Source organism: Borostomias antarcticus (genome assembly GCF_949987555.1).
Source record: "Borostomias antarcticus genome assembly, chromosome: 22".
Lineage (NCBI taxonomy): Eukaryota > Metazoa > Chordata > Actinopteri > Stomiiformes > Stomiidae > Borostomias > Borostomias antarcticus.
Window position 1 is genome coordinate 13,169,054 of NC_140255.1, and position 16,596 is coordinate 13,185,649.

Below are 16,596 nucleotides of genomic sequence, written 5' to 3' on the forward strand. Positions count from 1 at the left end.
AATTCAAACTGGCTGAATTCTTCTGTTGGCTTTGGGGGGAGGGAGGGGGGGGGGGTCCGGGGTCCTTCATTCATTTCCATCCCCTCAGCAGTTGCCAGCATGTCTTGCACAACAGGTAGTGTCAGGGTATTGTGCTTGTAGCCTGGCATAGCCATCCGGATCACATTCACATTCTTGAACTGTGGCGAGAAACGGTGAGTTCTCATGATGGGGATGGCTATACCAGGCTATTGTGCTGGTACTGTACTGAACAGCAAGGAGCAGGACAGACCCCCTGTATATTCTGGCCAGCTTTTTACATGTTATTTTTCCAACATAAAACCTTGGCAGCTACATTTAATACTATTTATGGAAGTGTTGTCACAATGTAGTCTTTCTATTAAATGTCTTTACGAGTACAAGTCTAGTCTGATGTGTTTGAATGATGGTCTGACAACTTTATTTGACAGTACTTGGAAGACAAATTGTCATACATGTATCACATTTTATATATATATATACTGCTTTGTACAATGGCTCACAAGGAGGTCCATTTCTGGCTTGTGCAATGGCTCACAAGGGTCTAGTCTATAGACGACATACTTTGGAAGGACGACTACGGTTTGGCATACTTTGGTGTCGAGCTTGTTATACGAACCACTCCGTGTGCTTGAAACCAATAGCTGCATATGGAAAAGAGGAAAAACATGTCCTTGATGAAACGCCTCAAAGATTCATAAGTTATTTACTGTATGATTCATGGGCAGAACTCACCTATACGGCTGACAATATCCTCACAGTCCTTGACTCCACTGGCTTTCAGAACCACACAACAGAAGCCTGTTGACTGAGGAGTTTCTGGGGAGTCTCTGAAAACACAGCCAATCATTTGCTTAGATTACATCTGGCTCCAGCCAATGACAAGCATGGCCATGATGGCTTGAGGCATTGTGTCTTGGCTGATGTTATCCCAGAGGAACGGTGTGACGGGAATGCAGAACAGGATGCTACCATTACTACTACATCCTGGAGGGGTGCTGTACATGAATGATCACAGCACATGGTAGTACAGTAAGCATTAATCATGCAGACGGTCATTGTATGTCTGGATGTCATCTTAACATTTTTCTGTATATATTTTCTCAAACTTGATCAATAATGGACAAACTACAACCACCATTCCATTATAGAAAAAAATGTAAATAATGCAACACATGAATACTTACGCCACGCAGAATGCAAATATGGTATAATCTGGCTGGCCATATCTTCCTACACAAGAGATCTCAGGGTAGTGATGCTGGAACAGCTCCTGGAATAACACATGCATGAACGCACAAGGTAAGGCTAGGATAATGACTGTTCGCAATCACTATCATAGCATCATATATTCTAAGTGCAGGTGTTCTTTTGTTTATCTGGAGCACGTACTTTCTTACTGGTCTTTTCAGTACAGATCAAGTGGGTTTCCTTCATGTCTAAAAGCACTACCTGTGGGACAAATGAACTGAAGTAAATTGAGGCTGTTGTGAATACACAATGAATACCCTGTACAGTACTGATATGTCCCCAGGCGGAGGCCAGCGCATCGAGCAGCCTAACTACCTTGCTAGTCTGGTTTCTCTGCAGGACCTGGGGAATCCCAACCTGCAACACCTCTTTGCCTCCAAACTGAGAAGAGAAGAGATAGCTGTGAACCAGGTGTTCTCACTCCCAGTCCAAATACACTTACAAAAACACTTGTGAAAAAATACAGTTGTAGAAAAAACACAAACGAAACATTTTCTATGAAGCCAAATACTTGATAATGCAAAAATCACTGAGAGCATATACAGTACACACAGCAACATTGAATCATAAGATGCAATTAACATATCTACCATTCCAATGTTTGCCTTTCCCAAGAACTGCACAATGTATACAATCCTGTAGGGGAGAGGGTGTTGGTGTTGATTGTCTCAGTATGGATATGTGAGCATGTCTGTGTGACCTGTAATCCTTCAGAGAATAAAGCTTTAGTTTGAAATCATCAAATATGTTTCTTTCCCCAAAACATTTAAGCAGATCACAAATAATTTGAGAGGTATGATACGGTTATATCTCCACCTTACTCTGTAAAATACTAAATTGAGTCCTGGCATACTTATACCACCACCAATGCAATCATTTCAGTTCTCTAAAAGTGATTGGGGGTTGACATGTACATGTATTTGGTGCATGGCAACCTCTCCAAATTACCTTCCCTCTTTGAGACACTGTGATGGCGGTGGTCGCTGGCCCTCATTGGTGGACCGCTCAGAGGAAGGAGCGGGACAGAGCTGCAGGGCGGGGTTCTCCTGTCTGAGTTTCCGCAGGAGTTTGATGATTGGCCGATACACGCCCCCGTCGCGCCATCTCCATCGCAGCACGCGCAGGGACAGGGGACGGCCCTTCAGACGAGAGAGCACCACACCTGCCTGCAACGGCAGTCAGAGGAGACCAGGTCTCTGAGGTGTACGCCAGATTACTACTAATATTCCTACCTACAGTGTGTATACAGTCTGTCGCCAGAATGTCAGCAGAGACTAGTGGGACAGAGAGGTCAGGGTTAGGTGAAGCTATCACACTCCCTGTCTGTTTGCAAATGGCTTTATTTATCACGGCTGTTGTTGCTGCGTAGACTGTGCACACAGAGGTGTGTCTGTGTTGTTCTATGATGGATGAATGATTACCCTGAGCCTTCCTCTTAGAACGTTTTGTATTTGCATTTCGTTGTTCTTGTACTTTTACTTCAGCACTCTTCAAGCTCTTAGATGTTTAGAAAGGAGATGCATGTGATTGACACTTGTCATGATTTCTGGCGACTAGTAGTTCTCTTGACTACCTAAGTTGAATGCAGTTATTGTAAGTCGCTTTGGATAAAGGCGTCTGCTAAATAAATGACTGTAATGTAATGGATGTGGTTTCTGCTACTGCACGTCTGAAGAAGAGCTTTGGATCGAAACGTCACAAGGAGTAAATCTACTAAAAGGGAGCTACAGTGTGCAGATTCTTTTCCTTCTTTCATGTTATGCTTTTAATCCAGCACCTGCCTTTAAGGTATTTTTGGATGTGCACGACCTTTTCCTTTACTTTGCTACTGCACGTTCACATACTGAGTTGGATAATACTGCAGGTATAGCATTATTGCTCTAACTGTGAGTTGACTGGTTGTCTGACCTCTATGAGGTCATACGGGCAGCACTCCTGAAAGTACTTTCCTCACCTGCCCGTTCTTGGCATTCCGAAGCGAGGTACCGTTGATCTCATCGATGATGTCACCGGGCTGAACACATCTGTCCACCTGCGCCTGGCTTCCTGGTGACAGGTCCAACACAAAGACACGCCCACCGAGATACCTGAGAAAGAGAGAGAGACAATAAGGGAGAGGGAGAGATTAAGGGAGAGAGAGAAAGTAACTACTGTATGTAGTCTGAGTCATCAAAATGGTTGACTATGAACAGAGACACCAGCAAACACAGACCTGACCACGATTCCTAGCTCTCGACAGGGCACGGCCTCGTACACCTCACACACCTGGAGACACAAGTAGAGAGCTACCACTCCTTTGAAGATACTCGATACACTCCCTTAAAGTGCAGTGGGCAGTTTTTCTCAGAAGCACTTTTAGTTATATTTTTTTCAATTATCATTTCATCCCGACAGTCAATAAATAAAGTTCTCTGACATTAAAATGAAATAAATGTGGAAGTCACAGGACTGTAAGTGAGTGAGTCCAATCATTTTGAGTTGCCTACTCTAAATGACTGGACGGCCTACCTGCCTGTCAACCTACCTACCTGCCCTGCGAGGTCTTATTTGTTTTCCCCCAGTTTGGAGGAGTGGCTTTGGGCGGAGGTCTCAACGGAGGTTTGGGGAATTTGTCGGTTGCATTTTTTATTTATCAACATTTTCTCCCAAGTCTCTAACAGGAAATCACAAACCACCAACTGCACCTTTAACCTGACCATAATAAAAAATATTGTGATATAGTAATAACAGTCATCTTACTGGTAGCAGCCAACTCTCATCCAGAAAACTGCAGTTCTGAAATGAAAGAGCAGACAGCCAGGATAATGTATTGGAGTCAAGTATCTCTCTTCTTCCAAAATGTCTTGGGTTTCTTGTCACACTGTACATGAAGCTCGTCATAAGCAGACTAACCGGAAGAATGAAATGTTCTCACCTCCATTTCCAGTTTGAAGTCCATCTCTGACAGGACCAGCAGCAGTGACATGAAAGGCTCTGGAAGGGGGAGAAGATATCACATGATTACTGTCATCGTTGGCATTGATTTCCCCAGAGTTTTGATAACCATTTTGTGAAAACAATCATAGAATGGAAATCTGCCTCACCCACAAATTCCTCATTCCTGATAATTGAGATAGCTGGGTTGTACCACTTGGAATGAGAGAGGACAAAATAATGTATTACATTTAACTTCATTACTAGTAAATAAAAGTAATTTACCAAATGTTAGTGTTGCATTGTAATGAAACATGACTGAGATAGAGAGGACACACACACAGAGAGAGAAAGAGAGACAAACTGACCTCTAAGACCTTGGGTGTGTGTAGCAGGTGTTTGATGAACCCTTCTAGAACTTTCCGTCCCAGGGCTAGCCTGAGGAGGTACCGTCCACGGCCCTGTGCTGTTAGTAGCTTCCTGCAGGCTGCTGTCTGGTCAACTGCCATAGACAGAGCACTCAGCCTAGACAAGACCAGGACCAGATCAGGATTGAGAGGCAGGCATCAAAATGGCGACCGTTCATTGTATCACGTTGTTGAAGTTCTAAATGTACTGTATGCTGCTTGCCTGCCACAGGTGTCCTGTTGAAGAAGCTGTTCAAAACACTGCCAGTAGTCCCTGTGAACCAGACTCAGAACTGGCTCTGAGAGAGAAAGTGAGAGAGACAGAGAGAGGGGTCTTGAAGCATGAGCCTTCGCTTTACAGTAAATATGTCTGAGAAGCTATAGTTCAGGTGTGAACTGTAGCAGTAGGGCACTCACGCTGGAGGCCTTTCCTGAAGATGAGCTCCAGCAGCTCACAGCAGGAGGCCAGGTGAGGGCTGAGGTCCGTCACTATGTCCCCCTCAGACTGCAGGCTCAGGATACACACTGAGGAGAGCGTACAGGCACAATGGCAGAGGCCTGAGCAAGAGCACGGACCACATAGGTACCTACAGGTAGGTTGGTATACAACACATGACAAAATGAAGGACATAGTCTACATACATCCAAATATAATTTTTTGCTGCTGTAAATGAATGTCAATGTGGAATGGACACATTGTATCTAGCAGCTGTTTGTGATAGATTTGTGGTGATTGACACAGTAGCCTACCTCACCTTTTTGATGGTCAATGACCTGTAGAACCTGAAACATGTAGGGGAGAACCGGGTCGGAAGTCGCACTTTTTGGTTTGATTCCATTTACTCCGAAATTAATAGAGATAGAGATTCCACATGTTATGACACACAACTTGCACATGTCCTTCACTATTATCAACTGTAATTTTCGTGCTAGGATATAAGAGCTTAACATAAATAGGGCGAGAACGGACCTAGTGCAATGCGACATTTGTCCCTGCCGAGCGGGACAGAAGTCTCATTGGAGAGGGGCAAACGTCGCACGGCTGTAAAATGTGTCCTATCTCTGTTTTTTGGGCATGTAATTCTCTTTACTTTCAACGAATGTATTATTAGACATAATATCATGTTTGTATCAAAGTAATCAATGTTATAGGTTCAAAATCCATAGAAATAATGCGGGTTTAACAGCAATGTTTGGCGATAGGATAGCCTATCGGCAGGAAATTAATTTATTAGACGAATGGTTAGTCTGCACTAGTCATTTCCTTGTCTCGTTTCCACTTGAATATAACAGCCTATGAGCTGTCTTTCTTCCAGGAATTTAACAGCCTAGCAGCTATCATCCTTTCAGGAAAGACCACCCCTAGTTGACCTCACTTATCCAGGTGCGCGCGGAGACCCTTACCAGTCAGTTGCCAGTGCGTTCGCTCGAAGTGAAATGTCAATTTATCACATCAAGTTGCGTCTGCTTCTCCACAGTATTTAGGCTATAGGTAAGTGATAATCTGCATACAAAGTTGGTCAATAGCATTAGAAAGATCATTAAGAGAGCTTACATTTGACCTGTTCATTCTGCCCAAATGTCACTCGCGCACCCCTCTGGTTCTAAGCCATCACAACGCGACTTCTGTCCCTCTACGGGACGCGACTTCTGCCCCGCCACGGTCTCCTGTCATTTCTCCCTGGCTTGCAGGCACGACTTGATCGCACGAAACTTGAAACCTATGCTATCATGTAGCCAGCAGATGTGCTAAGAAAAGTGCATATGTTTGCAAACTAATACAAGTGAACACAATTTTACAATCGAAAAATGCTTATGAGACCATTATTTTACTTATATGGGGCAAAAGTGGTTTTCCGTCGTTCTCTCCGTCAAATATGCTGCGATCGCGCCCAAAATTTGAAGGGAGCTCGTACACAGTAATATGCGCAGGCATGTTTAACCACGTGATTGCAGGTCCAGTCATTCTGGAGAAAATGGCAACGCGACTTTGGTCCCGCGCGACTTTTGACCCGGTTCTCCCCTACCTGTTTTGCATATGTGATAGGCTATAGGCTTAGCTTAGCAAGCGAGTAGGAGTAGGAATAGACAAACGCATATGCATTAAGAGATGCATGTATTAACTGGACCATTTAAATACTTTAAACAGTCAAAACTTATTTGCAAAGCTAGGCTATTGTTTAATTTACACGAGCGCGTCACCGGATGAGCGTGACTCAAAGGGGAAAAACAATTGAAAAACGCACTCTCGAGGTATACGCTCGATGACATCTCAATGACTGACATCTCAATGACTTTGACACTATTGAATACATAGCCTCCACCGTCAATATGTATCCATCCATATTCCATCCGCAATATCAACATTACCTTTCAGGGTCCCGAGGAGCGGGTCTTTCGGTGGCATATTCTCAGCAGAGCTGAAGGGACGCTCCAGCTCCTCGTCTCCGCGTCGTAACAGCACGCACACACACACACACACACACACACACACACACACACACACACACACACACACACACACACACACACACACACACACACACACACACACACAGGGACACTTCCGTGTGTCAATAACATACCAAGACATCTCTCCCATGAGCGTAGCTAACATATAGCATAAACAATATTCTAATTCAAATGTCTCATGTTGTGTAGGCTACATGTCAGCAGCTGTTGGTTTAGATGCCCGAGTAGCCTAGTTTAGACGCACCACTGCTTGCCTATACAACTGTGTAGGATACTATAATTTGCTTACGGGGTAGGACATTATAATATATATGCTATGACGGGATACGAATAACATAACTTACGTCCTAGGTATAGGCTACTCTGGCGACCCCATGTGGTAGATGAGTTAATTCCACGAAGAGCGGTGACGCCATGGGTGACGCCCTACCACAACAATCAGTCGTTTCGTCTGCATTCGCAAATTTGCCGGAAATAGCCGAGGAATCAGGGAGGCGATAAAGAGCGTGTCCTCAGTGCAGGGGCAGTGTAGATGGAACGTGGCACCGCAGAGGTATACTGAGGAACCGCTTTGACTACAGCTAGGCCTTGATACACACCTGTGGAAACAAACACTACATGCTTTTTTTTTGCCTACTTGAAAGCTATTGTCTCTTGGAATTCCTAGGTAAGCATAGCCTAACTGTTTTAATTTGTATTGCATCAGGTTTGGACTCTTTCTATGTTGCGTTTTATTATTGCTCCAAGCACAGGTAGTTTCTAGGGGGCAGCAAAGTAGACCTACAGAGAGCTCGTGTAATAGTTGTTATTGTCATAAATGCTGCGCAATAGAAGTTGATGCTTGCTGTAGCCTATATACGGATCAAGTAGGCGCATCCAATAATGAAACGGCCCACATTTTATTGTAGGTTATAGAATTTACCCCAGCTCACCTGCAGCTTGCCATAATGCATGAGAGAAATTTCTTAAAAGTAAAACAAATCCTGAAAAAAAATTACATGAAGAAAATCATGCGCATAGGCCTACTGTGCATTGTTATACTGCATACTGAAACATTATGCATGGATGTTACATTAGGAGCTCTGTTTTGCTGCAATACGGAGTAAGTTAGTAGTTTTTGCCGTAATGTTCTGTTCTGTTCCCAGAGGTGCCATATAAATAGCAGGTTGCGTGCAGGCAGGGATAGGACCTAATCCTGGATTTACTCTCATCTCAAAGACCTACTACACAGAACACAGCATCACCCTTTCTCATTGGAAGCCATACAGTTGTGATACAGGTGTAGGTGTATGTAATTGAATAAGCCCTCGTTGGACTTGACTGTTGCAGCCAGGGAACCTCCCGTGGTGTCTGTCAGCCCTGGTTTCAACGTCCATTAGAGTTTAGGGTATCTGCCGCGGTTTAATTCGTTAACCGGCTCAGAGGCACGGTCTCAGCGAGGTGTCTCACTCCGTATCCCCGAGCACGTGTCCTGACACCTGACGAGCGCTTCTCTGTCCATGATCCTCGCGTTAATCCCGCAGTTATTTTGACCCTGCATATTTACGTCTATACTGTTGTGTTGCAGGAATCTCATTCAATATCGCGTATAAGGGGATATGTATGGAAAAGAACAGTTGAGCAGCTCTAATTTCTGTTGTAGAGTAGAGGTTGTTTATCACAAGTTCTCAGACATCTAAAACATGAGATTTTAATAGAAATATGATGTGTGTAAAAAGTCTTTAAAAAGTCCCAGTATTGTGCCTCTTTTTTCCTTAGGAAAAAAAGGTAAAGTTAGCTTACAGCAAATCCACAATGTCAATCAAACAGCAGGGTGCAGAGACAGGCTGTTGATTCAGCACCGCTGGGTCCAACGATCTGCCCCCCACCACGCTGTAAAAGTGCTCTTAGCTGCTTTTTCAGATCTCTTTGGAATATCCTCAGGACAGCCAACTGCTCACACACGCATCCTGAATTCATGTTACTGTGCAGTTTTTGGTTCTCTCAGTCTTTATACTGCACTCACTTCTCTCTCTCTCTCTCTCTCTCTCTCTCTCTCTCTCTCTCTCTCTCTCTCTCTCTCCTACTTTCTGTCCAGCCAGTGACATAGGTGGGGTTACTGTAATGTCCTAATGGTCCCTCAGAGGATCTTCACTGCAGTGTTGTAATAAAAGTTGCGCAGTGCACTCACACTCAGGGAGACACACGCACGCACACACACACACACACACACACACACACACACACACACACACACACACACACACACACACACACACACACACACACACACACACACAGACACACACACACACAGGCCTTCTCTGCCCATTTTACATCCACATAAATAATAGTCTGCTCTATCATCAATTTGAGGTGCTATAGGAGCGCAGTCAGCTGCCGCTGAGGGACCAGCACTATTAAAGCTGTCTAGCGCTGTGCCACAGGGCCCCGCCCCCCCCCCCCTCTCTCCAGCTGCCAACATGATGAAGGAATGCCTGCAGTTCCTCATCGAGCCAGCCAAAAAACTCAAGATCCGACTCAAGGTACAGCACAGCGACATCATGAAACCTCTCATTTCTCTCTCCATCCTCCACCCTCTCTCCATCCTCCACCCTCTCTCCATCCTCCACCCTCTCTCCATCCTCCACCCTCTCTCCATCCCTCCATCACTGATTTGTGGGGCTGATGACGAAGATAAGATCGGCTTGCTTTGGAAATGAGCACAACATGGGCACTTTATACTGTACTGCCCTGCAGTGGAAATGCTATTGATTTTTTCTCCTTCCCACAGGAGTCACGGAAGAGAGTGAGCCATGAGAAGAAGGAGCCCTTAGTAGAGAGTCAGCTCTTCATCATGGAGCTGGCCAGAGAACTCCACAGACTGTGCCAGGTTGATGCTACGCACATGCACGCACACACACACACACACACACACACACACACACACACACACACACACACGCGCACACACACACACGCACACACACACACACACACACACACACACACACACACACACACACACACACACACACACACACACATACATACGGACAACAAAGTCAATAGAAATGAATTATCTCTAACCAACACCTTTTAACCTTGTTGCATCACAGAGGTCGAACGTCCTGGGCCATATCTGGACCAGTGAAGACACTTGGTCTCCCAGTGTGTGCCGGGACTTCATAGTGGAGTGGGCCGCCATTCTGGAGAAGAGAGAACAGGTAGGTCCGCCATGTAGAGTCACAACTTGGTTGATTCTAGCACATTCAGAACACACAATAGTTTAGCTGCACTAATGGGGTGTAACCCACATTATGTTATATTGATGTTGTTCCACTGGTTGCGTTTGTATCAGGTGGTAACTTCTAACCACTGTGTGTGTATGTGTGTGTGTGTGTGTGTTGCACATGCAGAAGAGGCTCATCCTAACAGAGCTGCAACCTGAGAAGCCAGAGAAGAGGGACTGGAAGGGTCACCTCCTCTGCATGCTGGAGTCAGGGGGAGAGTACGACATGGGCCCCCCAAAACGAGTCATCATGGACTGGACGCGAGAGCTCAAGACCAGGCCAGAAGTAAGGAGTGGACCATGTGTTTCGTGTCTCTCTCTCTCTCTCTCTCTCCCTCCCTCTCTCCTTTTCTCTCCTCTCTATCTCTCTGTCTGTCCTCAGATAGATAGATAGATAGATAGATAGAAAGACAGATATATATATATAGATAGATAGATAGATAGATAGATAGATAGATAGATAGATAGATAGATAGATAGATAGATATCAACTTTATTGATCCCTGAGGGGAAATTCCTTTGTTGTAGCAATACAGAGTTGTCATTATATATCCAGTAGTTCTCCAGCAACCATGAAATGAAACTTTTCTGTTCAACTCCTAATTCTTTCTTCCCCTCTCTCTACCCCCCCCTTCCCTGCAGCCCAGTATCTGGCCTGGAGAGCCTGTGCTGATGATGCTGGAAGACCTGGAGTTTCAGTGGAGGAGGGGCCGTCTGCCCAACCTGCTCCCAGCCATGGAGCTCGTCATGTGGACTGTTCTGGGGGCTGACAGCCCTGGCAAGGTATAGAACTCCCTCCATAGAGGTCCTTATGATGATGACCCATTACATGCTTGTTTTGACCTCAGGTTCAATAGCTGCCAGATACTGATCCTGTGTAAACAAAATAGCTCTCCTCAATCCACTCGTTTCACTCTACTGCCCAGTGTCCTTACAGGTACACTACATTATTGGGACAGTATTGGGACACACCTCTTAATCATTGAATTCAGGTGTTTCATTCAGTCCCATTGCCACAGGTATAAAATCAAGCACTCTGCCTCTACAAACATTGGGGTGGGTCGTTCTAAAGAGCTCAGTGAATTCCAGCGTGGTACTGTAATAGGATACCACCGTTGCAACAAGTCAGTTTGTGAAATTTCTTCCCTCCTAGATATTCCACAATCAACTGTAAGTGGTATTACTGTAAAGTGGAAGCGTTTAGGAACCACAGCAACTCAGCCAAGAAGTGGCAGACAACGTAAAGTTACAGAGCAGGGTCGCCCAGTACTGAGGCGCATAGTGCGTAAAATTAGCCAATGCTGTGCTGACTCAATAACTGCAGAGTTTCAAACCTCCTCTGACATTAACATCAGCACAAAAACTGTGCAACGGGAGCTTAATGACGTGGGTTTCCATGGCCGAGCAGCAGCATGCAAGACTTACATCACCAAGCGCAATGCCCAGCGTCGGATGGCGTGGTGTAAAGCACGCCGCCACTGGACTCTGGAGCGGTGAAAACGTGTTCTATGGAGTGACAAATCACTCTATCTGGTAGTCTGATGGACGAGTCTGGGTTTGGCGAATGCCAGGAGGAACGTTACCTGCCTGACTGCATTGTGCCAACTATAAAGTTTGGTGGAGGAGGGATAATGGTCTGGGGTTGTTTTTCTGGGGTTGGCCTAGGCCCCTTAGTTCCAGTGAAGGGAAATATGAATGCTTCAGCTTACCAAGACATTTTGGACAATTCCATGCTTCCAACTTTGTGGTAACAGTTTGAGGAAGGCCCTTTTCTGTTCCAGCATGACTGTGCCCCAGTGCACAAAGCAAGGTCCATAAAGACATGGCTGGGTGAGGTTGGTGTGGAAGAACTTGACTGGCCCGCAGACCCCTGACCTCAGCCCCATCGAACACCTTTGGGATGAACTAAAACGGAAATTGCGAGCTAGGCCCTCTTGTCCAATATCAGTCTGACCTCACAAATGCTCTTCTGGATGAATGGGCAAAACTTCCCAGACACTCCAAAACCTTGTAGAAAGCCTTCCCAGAAGCATAGAAGCTGTTATAGCTGCAAAGGGGGACCAACTCCATATTAATTCCCATGAATTTAGAATGGAATGTCATAAAAGCTCCTGTAGGTGTAATGTGTAGGTGGCCCAATACCTTTGTCCATATAGTGTAGATCATCAGGTAGACTTCATCACACAGCAGGCATGCTAGCTTAGGCAAATCTTTATATTTTTCTCTGAGATCTACTCACTCTGTTCCATTCTGTGTATGTGTCTGTTTTAACAGGAGGATGTGCCCAAGGCGTGGTTGATCAGGAAGCAGAGAAGCCAGAGGAGTGGTCAGTGGGACTGTGATGGTCTCGATTAATAATTGATTGAACGAGTGAGAGTCATCGGTGGCTTTAGAGATCTATCCGGAAAGAGAACCAAGAAAATATCTTATTGGGTGTGAAAGCTGGATGAGAATCCTTGTAATAATAATAATAATAATAATAAGAGGTTTTGTGGTTGTGTAAGTGGCTATGGGTGAAGATGGGGAGCGAGTCACCAGCTGCTGTGAAATCAATGGGACCATGAAAATCCGAATGGACTGAATGGGAGTGGAGAGTGATGGGAGAGGTGAGAAGATAATTGATTCAAGTCTTTTGAAATAATTTTTTTTTTCATTTTGCTTTCAGATGCAGCCCGATACATCCCCCACAATGGTGAGTGATCATCATCATGTCAGTATGTGTGAATATAATCTCTAAGGATCCAGCTGCAGCCAAATACTACTACTACTACTACTAGTAGTAGTTGTAGTAGTAGTAGTAGTAGTAATACTAGTAGGAGTATTTTATTTATAAAACACTTTTCACAAAAATGAAAGTGCATAGCCTGTAGTACAATTTACAAATTATGAACTGTACTGTGATTGTTCTCTCTTCTCAGTGTGGAACTGGATCTGTGATGCTGCAGGTATGTCCTGTACTACTACTACTATACTACTGCTACCTCCAGGTGTACTACTACCATACTACTGCTACCTCCAAGTGTACTACTACCGTACTACTGCTACCTCCAAGTGTACTACTACCGTACTACTGCTACCTCCAAGTGTACTACTACCATACTACTGCTACCTGGTTTACTATCTAATCTCATCATTTCACTCTTGTGCTCTTTAGACATTTCTTATTTTTCCTCAGTCTGTATTCACCTGTTTTCAATCATGGTTCCAGAGGAGGTGACCCTGGACTCCGACACGGCCAATCCAGACCTGGTCATCTCCGAGGACGAGAGGCGCATGCGCTGCGGCCTGGAGCGCCAGGAGGTGCCCAGCTGCCCGGGGCGGTTCACTGCCTGGTGGTGCGCCCTGGGCCGCGAGGGCTACACCTCCGGACGCCACTACTGGGAGGTGGAGGTGGGCGAGCGGGACTGGCGTCTGGGCGTGGCTAAAGGCTCCGCCCAGCGGAAGGGCTACTGCTCGCTGAACACCAAGACGGGCTACCTGACACTGCGCCTGGAGAGGGGCGCGGATCTGAAGGCGCTAACGGTGCCAGCCACCCTGCTCCCGCGGGACCAGGTGCCCAGGAAGGTGGGCGTGTACCTGGACTACGAGGAGGGCCAGCTGTCCTTCTACGACGTGGAGAGGCGCTCACACATCTACACCTACAACGAGACGTTCACAGAGAAACTCTACCCGGTGTTTGGGACCGTGGAGGTGGTCAAAGACCTGGTGATCCGGCCGGCCGGGACCAGGGAAGCCTGCCTCTGTCCCGGGCCCTGCCTGTGGAACTGAACTCTTCTTCTATTCTCTAGGCAGCCTGATCCTCAATCCTGGCCAGTGCTGGATTTGGTTCAAGCCCAACACTGGCTAGGTGATTTCTGAATCCTGTGTGTCAGTGCTGGGCTAGAATGATGGTGACGTTCCCCCTTCGGAACCCTGTGGAGGATCTCTAGTGTCCCCACACCGGTTAAAACCACCTGGGAAGTTCAAGTGCATTACTGTGTGTATTGATTCTAAGAAATATGGAAATATATAAACATGTACTGTATGTACATTTATAAAATTAATTGTGAATTATACTTTCAGGAACTAAAATTCACAATTGAAATGCAAATAGATTATGGTTGACCTAACTAAATATTCATAGTTTGAACCAGCTGTCAGCTACCCTGCCCTAAAGACCTACAGTATAGTATATTGTTGAGCCCTAAAGACCTACAGTATAGTATATAGTTGAGCCCTAAAGACCTACAGTATAGTATATAGTTGAGCCCTGAAGACCTACAGTATAGTATATAGTTGAGCTGAATAGTTCAGTGAGAATTTACTGTGCAGAAAACAGGTCAGTCTCTCAAGAAAGACTGCATGCGTTAAGCTTTTTTCTGCAGGCTCATCTCTTTCTGTTTCTTCTCCGTCTCTCAACCAAGCCTGCTGCAGTCCAAAGCATTCTCCTGATGGGCACTAGCGTGTTTGAAGGCTCATGTTAACAGATAACAATGCTTTTTCAGTCATCAATCAACTATCCAAAGGTGAATTTGAATGTCTGTATCTATGTTAATCTTTGGCTTGCAAATCTAGGAACCTCATGCATCACTATAGCTACAAAACACAGAAACTCACACGGCATAGATACTGAATCTTTATTAAGTACAGTAAAGATGGCATGCCAAATAAAAGGAGACAACAGCTTATTTGTATTTGTTGTATGACTGTTAAATGGAGTAACTGATGCATATTATGTATGATGATTACATTTGACCTTGTTAATTTTTGGGGAATTTATGAAATGTTGCAGGTGCTAAAAAGCATTTTTGCCCCACATCTTACAAAGCTTAAAGAGTCTTTACATTTGAAAGCATTTTGAACCAAGGCTCAACAACACACTTGTAAAAATAAATGATGGATATAATACAATCTTTCTGTCTCAACACATTTTTCTAGATCTACACCCAAGAAATCAGGGCACATAGGTTTTGTGTGTATTATACAATAGTTGTATAATTGGTATACTGTACCACCTTTGAAGTATGAAACAATGTTACATGAAATGCTTCCAATTTCTTAGATGTTACATGGTCTATATCATGAAAGTATATTTTGTTAAGAAATCCATACCAGAAGAAAGAAATGAACACAAACAAAATACGTTCTACACAGCAGTATTTGGCATCAGTCTGCTTTTCTTAGGTTCAAATATAGAAAAATACCAGTCTGTGTTTGTATTAAACATGAATTTAAAACAATATCAAATAATAAACAATGCTCCATCAACAAAATCTACAAAAAGGGCTGTACATCAAATTTGACTTGATTGAAAAGAATCCAGTAGAATTATCCCTCAAAGTGAGAAGATCTCATGAATTTACAGCAAGCAGTCTTTCTTATTACAGATAAAGATTAGCCATGGAGGTCAGAGTACGTGTGACCTTTGTGCCACATGTAATCTCCCTCTCTCTCACTCACACACAGAAACACACATACATACGCACATACGCACACCCACCAACGCACGCACACATTCACACACACACACACACACACACACACACACACACACACACACACACACACACACACACACACACACAATCTCTACCAAGATCTGTCTCTCTATCTCTCTCTTTGGGGTGCATCTCAATAGTGTAAAGTGGTCCTCCCCTTCCTCACCTCCTCTCCTTCATCTTTACTACTCTCTCTTTAAAACTCTCTACAAGTGACAGTGTGGTGTATAGACACACCCTGCTTCTCACTGCTCATGTAGGTGAAGGAGAGCAGACAAGGAGAGGAAACCATGCGAGATTATTTGCATCGTTCCCTTGAATTATCAATTTTCTAGGTGTGATACTAGTACAGACCAGCAGAGGGAGTAATTGCATCTTTAATACAAAAAAATCTATTTTGGGTTGGGAGAGGAAGGGTGCTTTTTTGAATACATACGTCTTCGTCTTCAATACAACAGAAGCAAGTGACAAAGACAGTGACACAAAGGAAGGGTAAGAGTGAGATGAACCCCAGGAGAAAAAGCAGGACAAAAGCCACTGTTTGTAACAGACCTTAAGTGGGATGAGTTGACCAACAACAATGTATTGTACTTTCTTGCACTAAACGACTTCCGAGGAAGCTGAAACGAAAAGTGAATCTCCTTGTCGCGCGCACACACACTCACACGCACAAACATGTGCAAAAACACTTTACTCCTCTCCCGTGCTCTGACTCGCACACTTATAACAGTGAGTCTTAGCAACTCCCCCTCCCGCCGCCCCCTTCGCCACCCCCCCATGGCAGCCA

At 44.8% G+C, this 16,596-nt stretch overlaps 2 protein-coding genes across 2 annotated transcripts; one reads left to right on the forward strand and one right to left on the reverse strand.

Moving 5' to 3' along the window:
* Positions 1 to 506: 506 nt before the first annotated feature.
* On the reverse strand, positions 507 to 4,698 carry LOC311323659 (uncharacterized protein). The gene is made up of 13 exons (XM_084455948.1): positions 4,551 to 4,698; positions 4,353 to 4,398; positions 4,184 to 4,242; positions 4,009 to 4,044; positions 3,482 to 3,534; positions 3,224 to 3,356; positions 2,218 to 2,435; positions 1,860 to 1,905; positions 1,585 to 1,650; positions 1,411 to 1,470; positions 1,206 to 1,291; positions 754 to 848; positions 507 to 662 (listed from the first exon to the last, which is right to left on the reverse strand). The coding sequence occupies exons 1-13, from the start codon at positions 4,689 to 4,691 to the stop codon at positions 628 to 630; spliced, it is 1,074 nt and encodes a 357-aa protein (XP_084312074.1). The 5' UTR covers positions 4,692 to 4,698; the 3' UTR covers positions 507 to 627.
* Positions 4,699 to 9,514: 4,816 nt separating this feature from the next.
* Positions 9,515 to 14,100, forward strand: LOC311323794 (butyrophilin subfamily 1 member A1; the record flags this gene model as incomplete). The annotated part of the gene is made up of 9 exons (XM_084456091.1): positions 9,515 to 9,586; positions 9,835 to 9,933; positions 10,160 to 10,267; positions 10,460 to 10,618; positions 10,975 to 11,115; positions 12,607 to 12,658; positions 12,998 to 13,024; positions 13,251 to 13,277; positions 13,541 to 14,100. The coding sequence occupies exons 1-9, from the start codon at positions 9,524 to 9,526 to the stop codon at positions 14,098 to 14,100; spliced, it is 1,236 nt and encodes a 411-aa protein (XP_084312217.1). The 5' UTR covers positions 9,515 to 9,523.
* Positions 14,101 to 16,596: the final 2,496 nt, after the last annotated feature.